Raw genomic sequence first — 13,120 nt, 5'->3', positions numbered from 1 at the left:
AACTGCAGGAGTTCTGAAACAAAGGAAGTTGCTTTTCAATTTATTTTATTTATCAGAGAATAATATTTTAAAAGAATGTTATCAAGCATTATTTTGCTTTTTTTTGAAATTTACAGCAGAATATAATTTCTTGATGATATAATGCACCCTGTTTCCTGGTTATTGGCATATTTATCAAATTTGACTGTGTAATTTAACTATTCAAATTATCAGAATTTATAAGAGGTCATTTTGCAAAATTAATTTCACTGGCCCATGTAATTGTGTGCACCACCAGAAGGTGTGATGTGGAAGTGCCAGTGTTGGACTGGGATGGAAAATGTCAGAAGTCACACGATACCAGTTTTGTCCAACCGGTTGATATGAAACCACAAGTTTTTGGAGCGCTGTTCCTTCATCAGGTGACATTGACTATAACCAGATGTCATGTGACTTCTGATGCTGTCCACCAGAAGTGGTGACCAACGTTACACATCCATACTACACAAAATGGCAAAGAATTGAAGAGACTTGCATTAATATTTTCTCTTTAAAGATACAATTCAACATACCAATGGCCTCACTGTAAAGCTATCAGAAAATGTCATATCATAAACTGACCACTAAGATGTAATGTCAAAGTGAAATGTATGCTAAATCTGTCAGTATCTTAAAAATAATGTTATACTAAATTAAGTCATGTTAAACAATGATTCATTTTTAAAGTATGTCTCATTTGCACTGCCTGTACTGTGATATATCCTAATAAACTATACCACAAAGAGCTGCCAGGGCTTCAAAATGGTTAATTCAATTAATAACATTTGTAAATTCCCATCCTTTCATCTCAAAAGAATTGCACCCCATCTGAGGAGGACACAAACTTAGCCAAAGAAGTGTTGTGTCAAAATGAAAGTGTAAGAACATCTAAGGTTCACAAGTAACTGGATCACTATCAAGAAATCTATTCTGCAAAATATACACGTGTATATGCCACATAATGCAACAAGGGCAATTCTAACACTATTTCAAGGTTCTAAAGAACAATGTGTGTAGAGGAGGCCATTCAGCCACTTGATTCTTGTCAAGCACTCAATTCATTCACAGCTGATTTGTATCCTAATTCCAACCACCAACCTTGGCATCATTTTACAGCTTTGGCCAACAATAGTCTTTTGATCTCTAACCTAAAGGTACTAATTTACCTGTCAGGTAATAATTTTTTTTTAAAAGACGCTGATAATGTTTTGTAAACTCATGTTCAATGGGCTAGTTAGTTCAATGATGGTATGCAGTATTTGTGTTCCAATATCGGAATGGCATTTTGGAATCCATTGACAACTGAGAACATGGAACTAAACAATTAGTTCACACAAGTCTTTGGTTCCACAGACCAACAGAACGTCGAGGGTCAAAGAGCCTGGACTGCGCTGTAATGTTCCAAGACATCACTAACAGCAGGTGAGCTGAATGATCAGTTTGATGGTAAGACACAGAAGGAGAAGTAGGCTATTCCGCCCATCAAATCTGCTCCACCATTCAATGAGGTCATGGCTGATCTTCAACTCCACTTTGCTGTCTTTTCCTCATAGCCCTTGTTCTCCTTATTTACTAAAAACCTGTCTATCTCAGCCTTGAATATACTTAATGACTCAACCTTACCCAGCCTCTGCAATAAAGGATTCTAGAGTGTTGTGTTGGTTGAGTGAACAATATTAATCAACCTAGTAACCTTTAACAATGTGATCATGAGTATTCTTCCTGAAACATTGTAGTCCAGTGTGGGAAAAGCCTCCACAAAGATTTTCATTAAATAACCTATGACCTTTTACACATGAAGGAATGAGCTGTTCAATCAGGTGCTGAAGACATCAGACTGTTTCTCCCCAGTTGGGCATCCCTTGCAATGACCAGAAAAAAAAATGCCTGAAAAAACAGAACCATCATTAGCAGAAGTTTGTGTTGAAATCTATATGTTGGCACCAACTCCAGGTGTCTGTGCTGACATATAGAGCTGTAAACATGTGGCCAATCCACACTGAACCCTACAACTACCAAATACAAATCAAATTTGCTTTGAGCACATTGGAGTGGGATCCCTTTGAGGGGGGAATGCACAGGATCTCAGATTTATAACATGAGGCTTGAACGAATTGTGAAGATTAAAACAAAATGCAAGAGACAAGAAAGCATCCTGAGTTTGGAGCAAAGAATTTCCATAACTTGCAGCAATGATTGTCTGGATTATGAGTATTTTGAAATTTATTTTAGAGTACATTGAAACAGAGAAAATAGGGGCAGATTTAGACCATTCAGCCCTTCAAGTCTGCTACACCATTCAATAGGATCATGGCTGATCATCAAGCTCAATCCCCTGTTCTTGTTTTCTCCCTATACTCTTCAATCCCTTTTGCCCTAAGAACTATATTTAACTTTTTCTTGAAAATATTCAATGTTTTGGCCTCAATTACTTTCTGTGGCAGAGAGTTCCACAGGCTCATCACTCTCTGGGAGAAATCTCTACCTAAATGACCCTTGGTTCATATTAAATGTGCTTCACTACCTAATCAAATTATTGTGATTCAATTGACCAGCTCTGGGATTGGCTGGATTGCTATAGCACAAAAGGCAGAAAGATCTTTTTCTGATTTTTATCATTCTGATCTTTCTACTCAAAGGTAATGTGCAAGCATCATGGGCTATAATGAGAATCACTTGCCCACAAGGTCAGATTAAATCCCAGTCTCTCACCTGGTCTCCTGTCTTTTGGCAATGTATCCTGCAGTTTCCTTCGTATATACCTCACCCCAACCCCCAAACTAACTCAGTTGCGACACAGTTCATTTAGAGTCCAAGAGTCATAGAGATGTGCAGCACGGAAACAGACCCTTTGGTCCAAATCACCCATGCTGACCAGATGTCCTCAAATAATTTAGACCCATTTGCCAGCACCCGGCCCATATCCCTCCAAACCCTTCCTATTCATATACCCATCCAAATGCCTCTTAAATGTTGCAATTGTACCAGCCTCCACCACTTCCTCTGGCAGCTCATTCCATACACATACCACCCTCTGTGTGAAAAAGTTACCCCTTAGGTCCCTTTTATGTTTTTCCCATCTGATTCTAAACCTATGCCCTCTAGTTCTGGACTCCCCCACCCCAGGAAAAAGATCTTGCCTATTTATCCAATCTATGCCCCTCATGATTTTATAGACCTCAATAAGGTCACTCCTCAGCCTCCAATGCACCAGGACGAACAGCCCCCAGCTGAGTCAGCCTTTGCTCAATGAATGTATCCAGCTTTGGATCTAACATAATGTCCAGTGGCTGGAGCAAGACCAAATACAACAAAACTCACTCTCTAAAATGTTCAACACGTTACAGGTTACAACAGAATCTCCATCACAGAAACAGGCCACTCAGCCCTGCAGCTTCATGCAGGTCCTCTGATCCCCCACTCATCCTCTGCTTCTCATAGACCCCTTTTCTCCCCAAATGTTCATCCAGCCTCCCCTCAAACTGTATATTCTATCAATCCCATATTCTCATTCTGAAGCAGAGTCATACCAGTCTGGAAAACTCTATTTCTCTGGCCACAGATGCTGCCAGACCTGTTGAGTTTCTCCAGCAATTTATGTGTTAGTTTCAGACACACCATATTGCTCTTATTCCACATTCTGACCTGAATCGGGGGAAGAATTATCTCCTGAATTCCCTCCTGGATTTATTTCTGACCCACCCTTGTGTGATGTCTGACTGAGATTGTTGCAAAATTACACAGACCCTCAATTCCTCCCTTAACACAGCACGTAGACCACGTGTGTTTATTTACTCACTGTGTTAGTTAAAACCATCTCCTGTGTCCCTGGAGCAGGAGCACTCGGTGTCCACCAACACCCTCGAGATTTTCAGGGAGAGGTGGGCACTGCAGGGGTTGTGTTATTTCCCACTCCAACTCTATTTTGATTTAATCCCTGCCCTCCCCCTCACTTTTGTTGATCACGCAGCATTGCCCTTTGATGTGAAGGGCACTGCTTGTCAATGGCCACTGGGGTGTTTCCTTTCTTCCTGGTGGTGGAATTTAAATAAAGATTTAAACTTAAAAAAAAATGAAACCATCTCCTGTTTGTTCCTGTGGTTACTCAACATCTAGGAGAAAGTGAGGACTGCGGATGCTGGAGATCAGAGCTGAAAATGTGTTGCTGGAAAAGCGCAGCAGGTCAGGCAGCATCCAAGGAACAGGAGAATCGACGTTTCGGGCATAAGCCCTTCTTCAACATCTACCCAATCAGGAGATGACCAATGGAAATGTAAAGTAACCGGGCTGTATTTCTCGGTCCATGTTGTCCCTGGGTTTAACCGCTTTGTTCTGTGTCCCGCCCTGATATCCCCACTCGCTGCGACCCAAATCAAATAATCCCTTTCGATTTATATTTTTTTAACAGTGTAAAGTACCAATCTTTACTCTCGCTCTGTTCCTCCGTACGAACGCACCTGAATTTATAAAACTGCGGGTTAATATTTCTGTTTGACTATTTAAATGCGCAGTGAAAATAAACTGTATGACTCTTAGCTTTATAGTTTATTTCTCGAAGGCCCGAATGGACAGCTTTTCCTTTGGGTGGGCGGCGGGTGGAGGGGTTTCCGAAACGATTCTAGTTGAAAACGCGGAGTCTTGTCTCGACCAAGACCCATTCACAGATCTTCCCCCTCTTTTAAAAAAAAACCCCGTCCAGCAACCTCTCAGCACTGAGTCAACCAACGCGGAGATGAGAAGAGGATTAGTGGTAGTGCCCTTACCTCTGAGCCAGGTGAGCCAGATTCAAGTCCCACCTGCTCCAGATCTATGCGACACTCCATCTAAAAGGCGCAACTTGCTCGGAAAGCGATGAAGGTTGCGATTAAGCTTCCGATATCATCTTCAAAGACACACGTTCAGAATTTCCTGGGTATTTTTTCCTCACACGCAGGGATCCTGGATTTTGTAAAATAATTTAAAAAGTAATTGTGCTGAAGCCTCTGACACGTATTACTCCGAATATTATTGGAGTTTGAATCAATGAGTATTGGATAAACCATGATACATTTGAGTTTAACGAATTTTGGAGAGGATTTGAGACACGAGCTTGTTCTAACGGTCTTCTTTCATTTTGATCGGATCGATTCTGTCGCCGGTCCCGGTAAACGGGAATTCAAGCGGTTGAGATACATTGGTGCCTGAACACTTCGTGAAATGTATTAAACTAAAACAAGGAGCTGCCACTCAGGAGATCTGAACAAAAACAAAAACAATAAGAGTCATTGAACTCGAAACGTTAACTCTGTTTCTCTCTCTCTCTCTCTCAACTGATGCTGCCAGACCTGCTGAGTTTCTCCAGCAATCTCGGGTTTCGGTTCCGCCGAAAGGTATATCTTTTTGAACAAATTGTAACTAAAATATACAAACGGTTCTGTAAGAGCCTGTCGCTCCAGCCCGAATGTAAACACATGACCAAATATCAGAGCAAAAGCTTCCGCTCCCGTGTAAAGAATTTCCTCTCGCAAGATCAAACTAGTTTTATTTTGTTTACATATGTTACAAGTGAAACCTTTTACCTGACGCTTAGCGGGGAGTTGCAAACAGCTGGTGTGATTTTTGTTGTTGGATTTCCGATCTGTCTGTTCTCCTGCTGAGAACAGGAGAAAGTGAGGACTGCAGATGCTGGAGATCAGAGTCGAGAGTGGGTTGCTGGAAAAGCGCAGCAGGTCAGGCAGCATCCGAGGAGCAGGAGAATCGATGTTTCGTGCAAAAGCCCTTCGTCAGGAATCACCTTTTCCAGGGCAGTTTAGGGATTGGCAGGAAATGCTGGTCCAACCAGCGACATTCTTTTCCCTTTAATTAATAATAAAAACTTCATAAGACATAGCCTGTTATTGCATACTGACCTCCTTAACCGCATTAAAATATTAGATTAGACATTACATACATTTATATTGATTGGTTCGATGTAAAATTAATTCCTAATTTAAATAATTTGCAAATAAAAAAAGAATACATATAGTGTTGAATACAGAACTGTATAAAATTGTAGAACAATATAGCGCAGCAAGAGGCCATTTATAATCATCCTTTATTATATACAGACGCACAGTGCTTAGAAAATCTGGGTGACCATTTTTAGCTTGAATACTTTTAGCTGTTCATACGTTAGAAAAGAAAACTGTACAGTATTATTCACTTTATTCGATATAAATGCATTGAAATCGGTTCAATCAAGATTTACCAGACCAATCCCTGGAATGAGTGGATTGTTTTACGCGGAAAGGTTGGACAGACTGGGCTTGTATCCACTGGAGGTTAGAAAGTGAGGGGTAAACATAAAAGGTTGAAACATAGAAGATCCTGGGCGACATTATCAGGGAAAATGTGGAGAGGGTGTTTTCTCTTGTGTGGGCTATATAGACCTGTGTAAACCTATCGTCTGAAGGTGTTTACTATATTCGGATGCAGCTTTAAACTTGAACACCAGTGGGGATTCGGATATTTTCTGACCCCCCTCAGTCTGATTCTCTCGGCAGTTCACCTCCCTCCGGCTCCGTTTTCAATCAGTCGCAGGTGCTGAAATGACATTGGAACACGCCATGAGTATGTTTAGAGTTTTCTTTCATGGTGTGTCTGTGAGCGTGAGGGTCGGTTGTACCGAACAAGTAGTGCCCCTCACTCAGAGCCAGGAGACGAGCATTCAAGTCCTAACTACTCTGGAGGTACGTAATAACGTCTCTGAACAGGGGAGGGGGGTCAGAAAATATCCGTATCCCCACTGGTGTTCAAGTTTAAAGCTGCATCCGAATATAGTAAACACCTTCAGACGATAGGTTTAGAAATATATATTGCATCTCTGCTATTGGTCGATCTTAACCATTTCGTTAGATTAAAGTGTTTGGATTGTGATTTCTAAACAGTAATACTTTCTTCTGAAAATTTGAAACGGATGTAAAAATAATCCTATCAACCGGACTTGATCTGATTTTTAAATCCAGACACAGATCAAAAAATGTCTCTGGCTCTACCTCAATCGAGAATTTCAATTGTTCTGGGTTCTGTTAGCTATTTCTCATTTATTTCCAGTAAAACTTTCACTGATTAAAATCCTCCGGCTCCATCAACAGCTTTCAACAGCAAGTGAAATGAAAATCTGAATTGCAAATGCTCCAAATATGGAAACAAAATTAAAACTCGATGTCCAAAATAAATGGGAGGAATCAGATTCCTGATTCCGCGCAATGCTTCTCACTCCCACCCAGGCTAAATGTCCAAAGGACAGGATACCAGTTTTCAACCAAGGTCTCAGCCTCCGTGTGTCTGATTTGAATTATTGTTGTCACATGTAGCCAAGTACAGTGAAAAGCTTCGTTTTGCGAGCATTACAGGCAGATCAGAGCAAACAAAGACATAGAAATCATAGGGTGTTTAGACAGAGCGAGCCATAGGTAACACTAAACCGGAGGGGTGCAAAGCAAGAGCAGCATTAGATTTGAAATTAGAGAGGTCCATTCAGCAACCTAAATAAGCAGAAGAAGCTGTTCTTAAACCTACCTGAGTGTGTGTGTTTAAGTGATGGAGCTCTCCCTCTCCCCTCCTCACGCTCCCCTCCCCCTCCTCAGTCCCAGTCCGATTTAACCGGATCACCTTCAACTCGGTTTCAGCACCAGGGCCAGCGCCAAAGTGACAGTTTCAATTCCAGGCTGACGTTACCTTGGAACCGTTCAGAAGTCAAATTCGTCTCGAGACAGTAATCCTGTTTCTCTCTCCACAGATACTGTCAAACCTGCTGAGTTTCTCCAGCATTGTCTGTATTTGTTTCAGATTTCCAGAATTCGCAGTGTTTTGCTTTTATTGTTTGTTTTAAAGGAGAAAGTGAGGTCTGCAGATGCTGGAGATCAGAGCTGAAAATGTGTTGCTGGAAAAGCACAGCAGGTCAGGCAGCATCCAGGGAACAGGAGAATCGATGTTTCGGGCATAAGCCCTTCTTCAGGAATCGTTTGCGTTTAAACGTTTGCGGCCGAATAGCACAAACATCCTGAACTCAATATTTTACACAAATTGCACATTAGTGACATGTCCAATTTATATTTCGTTTTGGTTGTAATTTATTAATTAATCTGTTGTGGTTACCATCTAACCTCTCGCCGTCCCTCTCAATGAATCCCTGGCGCCTTCCTTCAGCGGGAGCTGGGGGGGACCCACGGCCGCTCCCAGACACTGGGGCTGGCCCTGGTGCTGAAACCGAGCTGAAGGCGATCCCTTCGAACTGGAACCAGGACTGAGGAGAATGAGGAGGGGAGAGGGGATCAGTCAGACACAAGGCCGCGAGCACCCTCGTGAAACCCAACACTTTTCTAACAGAGACTGTGGTTACAAAGCACCTTCCCACAAAGGTTCTGAACCTGCACGTTCCTTTGGAAATGCAGCCACTGTCACTGAGATACTGGCTCAAAGCAACAGCATAGAAACAGGCGGGTGCTAACTTTGAAATTGCACTGTTTATTCTGGTATTTTACTTTCTGATCGAAAGGTCCTAGTGAATCAGGCACCTCTTGAATATTCATCAGCTTATTATCTTACCGCAGTTGACGCATTGGGACTTATCCTGTTCCGGATATCTGAATCCACCCACACACTTGCGTAAATTAGAAAGTTTCCCGAATTAATTCACCCAGGGCCATTAAATAGCGCGTCCCCCGCACTCTAGACAAATCCAGCTCGGGATATCGGGCTAATCCATTGGCTCTCACTAAGTTCTCCCGCATAGTTCGGTTTGGAAAGTGACAGCGGCCTGAATGAAGACCGAGCTGTGTTCCCAGGCTGTGCCGGGGAAGAGAGACAGCCTGGTGGACGGTGCTCAGGCGGATGGGGAGCGGGACAGCTCGCTGCCGGAGTTCCCTGAGCATTTCATTCCGGACCGGGACGGAGACAGAGACCTGGTGACCGTCACTTTCTCCCTTCGAAACACCAAGAATTCCGGCCTCTCACGCGCACTCAACATCTTCGAGGTAGGCTCGTTTACTTTGATTTTTAAGAACGGATTTCCGGGAAATGTATTTCTAACGAGTTCACCGGTCTCTGAGATCCACTGAGCCGTATAGAGGAGCAGAATTCCCCGCCCCTCAGTGGGAAACCTGAGGTTTTGTTTTATTGCAATTTAGTACTCTTGAAAAAATGGAAAAATAAATAGACACAGAAAGATTCGGAAAGGTGTAGGGCAGCTCCGACCGAAAAAAGGCACCAACACAAAAGACAAATCCTACATCTGCAGAGAGAGAGAAACAGTTTAATGTGTCACATTCAAATCCCGAATCCGACTGGATAAAGTTCTCTCCACCAGCTCTGATGAAGGGTCATCCAGATCCGGAACATTAGCTTACTCTGTCTCTATGAATGCTGCCTGACCCGCTATGATTTCCAGCATTTGTTGTCTTCAGAACAGATTCCAGCATCTTACAGAAATTTGCTCCTATCTTCTCTCCACTGAAGCGTCTCTCTCTCTCTCTCTCTCTCGGCAGATGCTGTCCAAGCCGTTGAGAAATCCCCAGGTTTTGAGTTTAGTTAGACCATAAGACCATATCGTTCCTTTGCATATTGGGAAGGCCATTCACATCTCTGTCTTTGACACAGAGGAAAGTCAGGCACCATCCAAGGAGCAGGAGAATCGACGTTTCGTGCATGAGCCCTTCTTCAGATTCTCCTGCTCCTTGGATGCTGCCTGACCTGCTGCGCTTTTCCAGCAACACATTTTTCAGCTCTGAGCTCCAGCATCTGCAGACCTCACTTTCTCCACAAAGTCCCCAGGTGGACACTGGGGTTCAGTCCCACTCTGAAACGAGATGGTCCCAGCCTGGATGTTCTCTCTGCGCTCTGAGGAACTGACACTCATTTTTTTTGGGTGGGGGGGGGGCGGGGGGTCATTGGAAATGCGGCTAGATCAAAATTGTGGAACCCCTCCCTAACAGCAAGACACCCCGGGACAATAGTGGTTCTAAGACAATTAGGGATCGGCAACTTATACTGGTCTGAGCGGGGGATTGTTTTTTAAACATGTGACTGAAGGTGTTTGGATGTAAACGTTGAATGGTAAAACTAACGCTCATGCACACACTCAGTCCTCTACACACACACACACTCAACCCACTGCTGTGGAAGTGAACACATTGCTGAATATTCACTCATTGTTTTCAATCTCCCTCCCAGTGGGTTCTATTAGCGACGTTTTGAAATTCGTCACGTCAGTAAATCAGTAAATCAGCAAAAAGGAACGAAATCAGGGGGATTTCCAAAAAATGCAACCGTCCCATCAGAATGTCGAGGTCAAATCAGGATAATGTTGACTGTGTCCCACAGGGACAGGATTAACTCCAGCTGTAACTCTCCCGGCCATCCTGGACTCTCCCAAAACATAAACTAATCGAATCACTGTAATAAATAAAGAACATTTTTAAAAATACGTTATTTCGATTTGCTTTTAATTATTTATCTTATTCTTTGCATTCAAAAAGTCGACAAGGAGCACAGCAGGGGGTAGATTATTATCTAAATAGCAATAGATCGGGAAAGGGAGAGGTGCGTTGACAGCTCGGTGCCCTTGTACACCAGTCTCTGAAAGTAAGCATGTGGAACGGCAGGCGGTGAAGGAGGTAAATGGTATGTTGGCTTTCTAGGAGAGGATTTGAGCACAACAGCAGGGATGTCTTGCTGCAATGACACAAGGCCTTGGTGAGACCACATCCGGAGTATTGTGTGCAGGTTTGGTCTCCTTATCTGAGGATGGGTGTTCTGGCTGTGAATTGGAGATGCCGGTGTTGGACTGGGCTGTGCAAAGTTAAACATCACACGACACCAGGTTTAATTGGAAACACTAGCTTTCAGAGCGCTGCTCCTCTATGAAGGGAGTGCAACAGAGGTTCACCAGACTGATCCCTGGAATAGTACAGCGGATGCATGAAGGGAGACTGGATCAGTTAGGACCAATTCACTGAAATTTAGAAGAATGAGGGGCATCTCATAAAAACCTATACAATATTCCTAGAACCAAGGATCACAGTCAGAAGATATGGTGTGGGCCATTTGGGACTGAGATGAGGGGAGATTTCTTCTCGCAGAGAGTGATGACACTGTGGAATTCTCTGCTACAAACAGTGGCTAATACCCAAGATGTTTTCAAGAAGGAATAAGGTATAGTTTTTAGGGCTAACAGGATCAAAGGGTATTAGGGGGAAAGTGGAAACAGGGGACTGAGTTGGGTGATTAGCTATTATCATAGTGGATGGTGAAGCAGGCTCGAAGGGCTGAATGACCTACTCCTGCTCCTGTTTTTGATCTTTCTATGCTTCTATAAATGCTCCAGATGATTTAAAAAACCTCCAGAATTATGTTTGAACAGAACTGGGAACGTTTCTGTGGTGACTGCTTCAGATTTCAAATGGCCTCTATCCAGCCTGAAATGGCCAACTTGCTGATTTGGTTTTGTAGGCATTTGAAGCTCAAATCCATCATGTGGAAAGCCGAAAGGGCAAGGTTGGGATAGATGACCTGGATTTCTTCATCAGGTGTGAGATCAACAATTCCGCTGTGAATTCTCTGCTAAACTCTTTAAGAAGAGTGGCTGAAGATATTTGTGCCAATAAGGAAGAGAAAGGTAAGCTTCCTCCGTCATGGGTCACTCACTGCTCCACAATCTATCATAACAAGACCATAGGATATAGGAGCATAATTGGGCCATTTGGCCCATAATGTCTCAACTGCCTTTCGATTATGGCTATCTGCTTCTCAACACCATTCTCCTGCTTCCTATTGATTATCTTCAATCCCCATACTAATCAATAACCTATCTATTTCTATCCAAAAAAAACTTAATGATTTGGCCTCCAGAGCCTTCTGTGACAATGAGTTCCACAGATTCACCATCCTCTGGCTGTAGAAATTCCTTCTTATATCAATTCTAAAGGGTCATCTCTTCACTCTGAGGTTCTGCCCTCAGGTCCTAGTCTCTCCTACTAGTGAAAACACCTTCTCTATATCCACTCTATTCAGGCCCTTAGTATTCTGTGAGTTTCAATGAGACCACCCCAAGTCCTTCTAAATTTCTAAAGTAAGAATGAAGCTATCTGACAATTGTGTTTTTTATTATTATTATGGTGTGTGATAAAGCTGGATTTATATTGCAACATCAGCATTGCTGGGAGCTGTTTGGCTTCATTCTAGGACCACGGTAAAAATAAGGGGTGCCCTATTTCAGACAGACATCAGGTTTTTATTAATCACATAGATCCTGTGTCATTAGAATTTTCTTTATCAAAATGCAGTGGAAGCAAAGTCTTTGAATATCTTCCAGGCTGAGAGAGGGAGAGTTTTGATCAACAAGATGGTGAAACACTCGGGGGTAGATGGAGTAAATAGATCAGCTATGAGCTTACAAAACAGCAGGAGAAGTCCAAGGGTCTGAAGGGCCTGCTTCTGCTCCTGATACATCCATTCATTCATTCTGGAATAACAGCCTAATCTGACTCAGGGAGAGGCAGGTTCAATGAAAAGGCCATTGGATGATTCTTTGAGTGGAAGCTATGTGTTGAAGTACCTGGAGAAGACAGAAGAATGGCAGTAAGTCATGATGGTCATTAGGAGAGCCAGCGTGAATGGGATGTACTGAATGGCCTCCTTCCCCACTTTAACATTTCTGAGATAGAGTGGAGTGGTTTCCCAGAGAAATGAAATGGGACTGGGTGAGCACATGATGGATAGTTGGAGGCAGCCTCTGGATTCATCCTCCAGCCAGTAACCTGCTAGTTGGCAGACTGCTCCATTCCTGGATGACTTGACAAAGCTGTAGTTGACACCAGGGGTGGGCAAGACCCTGATTCTAGATATAGTGGGCAATAGATTTAAAATGGACCACTCCAAACTAGGGAATCAGATCTAGACGAGGTTTGTAGACAGGACAGAATAACCTCCACCTCACGTTTTGCTGAGTCAAGATGTTTTATTCAGAAATTGGTGGAGCAACTCGGCAATTCTGGCAGCGGCTATGTGGGCGCAAGAGAGAGAGAGCGAGAGAGAGAAAGGGAGAGAAGGAGAGAGAGGGAGGGAGAGAGAGAGGGAGAGAGAG

The 13,120-nt window shown here is 43.0% G+C and overlaps 1 protein-coding gene across 1 annotated transcript in view; it reads left to right on the top strand.

Moving 5' to 3' along the window:
* The first annotated feature begins 8,735 nt into the window (after nt 1–8,735).
* Nucleotides 8,736–13,120, top strand: part of th2 (tyrosine hydroxylase 2) — a 37,594-nt gene continuing 33,209 nt past the window's right edge. The window contains exons 1-2 of the mRNA XM_043708859.1: nt 8,736–9,014; nt 11,488–11,653. Coding sequence (XP_043564794.1) covers nt 8,802–9,014; nt 11,488–11,653 — 379 coding nt within the window. The 5' untranslated portion in view covers nt 8,736–8,801. The remainder of the gene's footprint in view (nt 9,015–11,487; nt 11,654–13,120) is intronic.

Source organism: Chiloscyllium plagiosum, chromosome 19 (assembly GCF_004010195.1).
Source record: "Chiloscyllium plagiosum isolate BGI_BamShark_2017 chromosome 19, ASM401019v2, whole genome shotgun sequence".
NCBI lineage: Eukaryota > Metazoa > Chordata > Chondrichthyes > Orectolobiformes > Hemiscylliidae > Chiloscyllium > Chiloscyllium plagiosum.
Note: the sequence above shows the minus strand (reverse complement) of the source record. Positions and strands in the feature narration are given on the sequence as shown.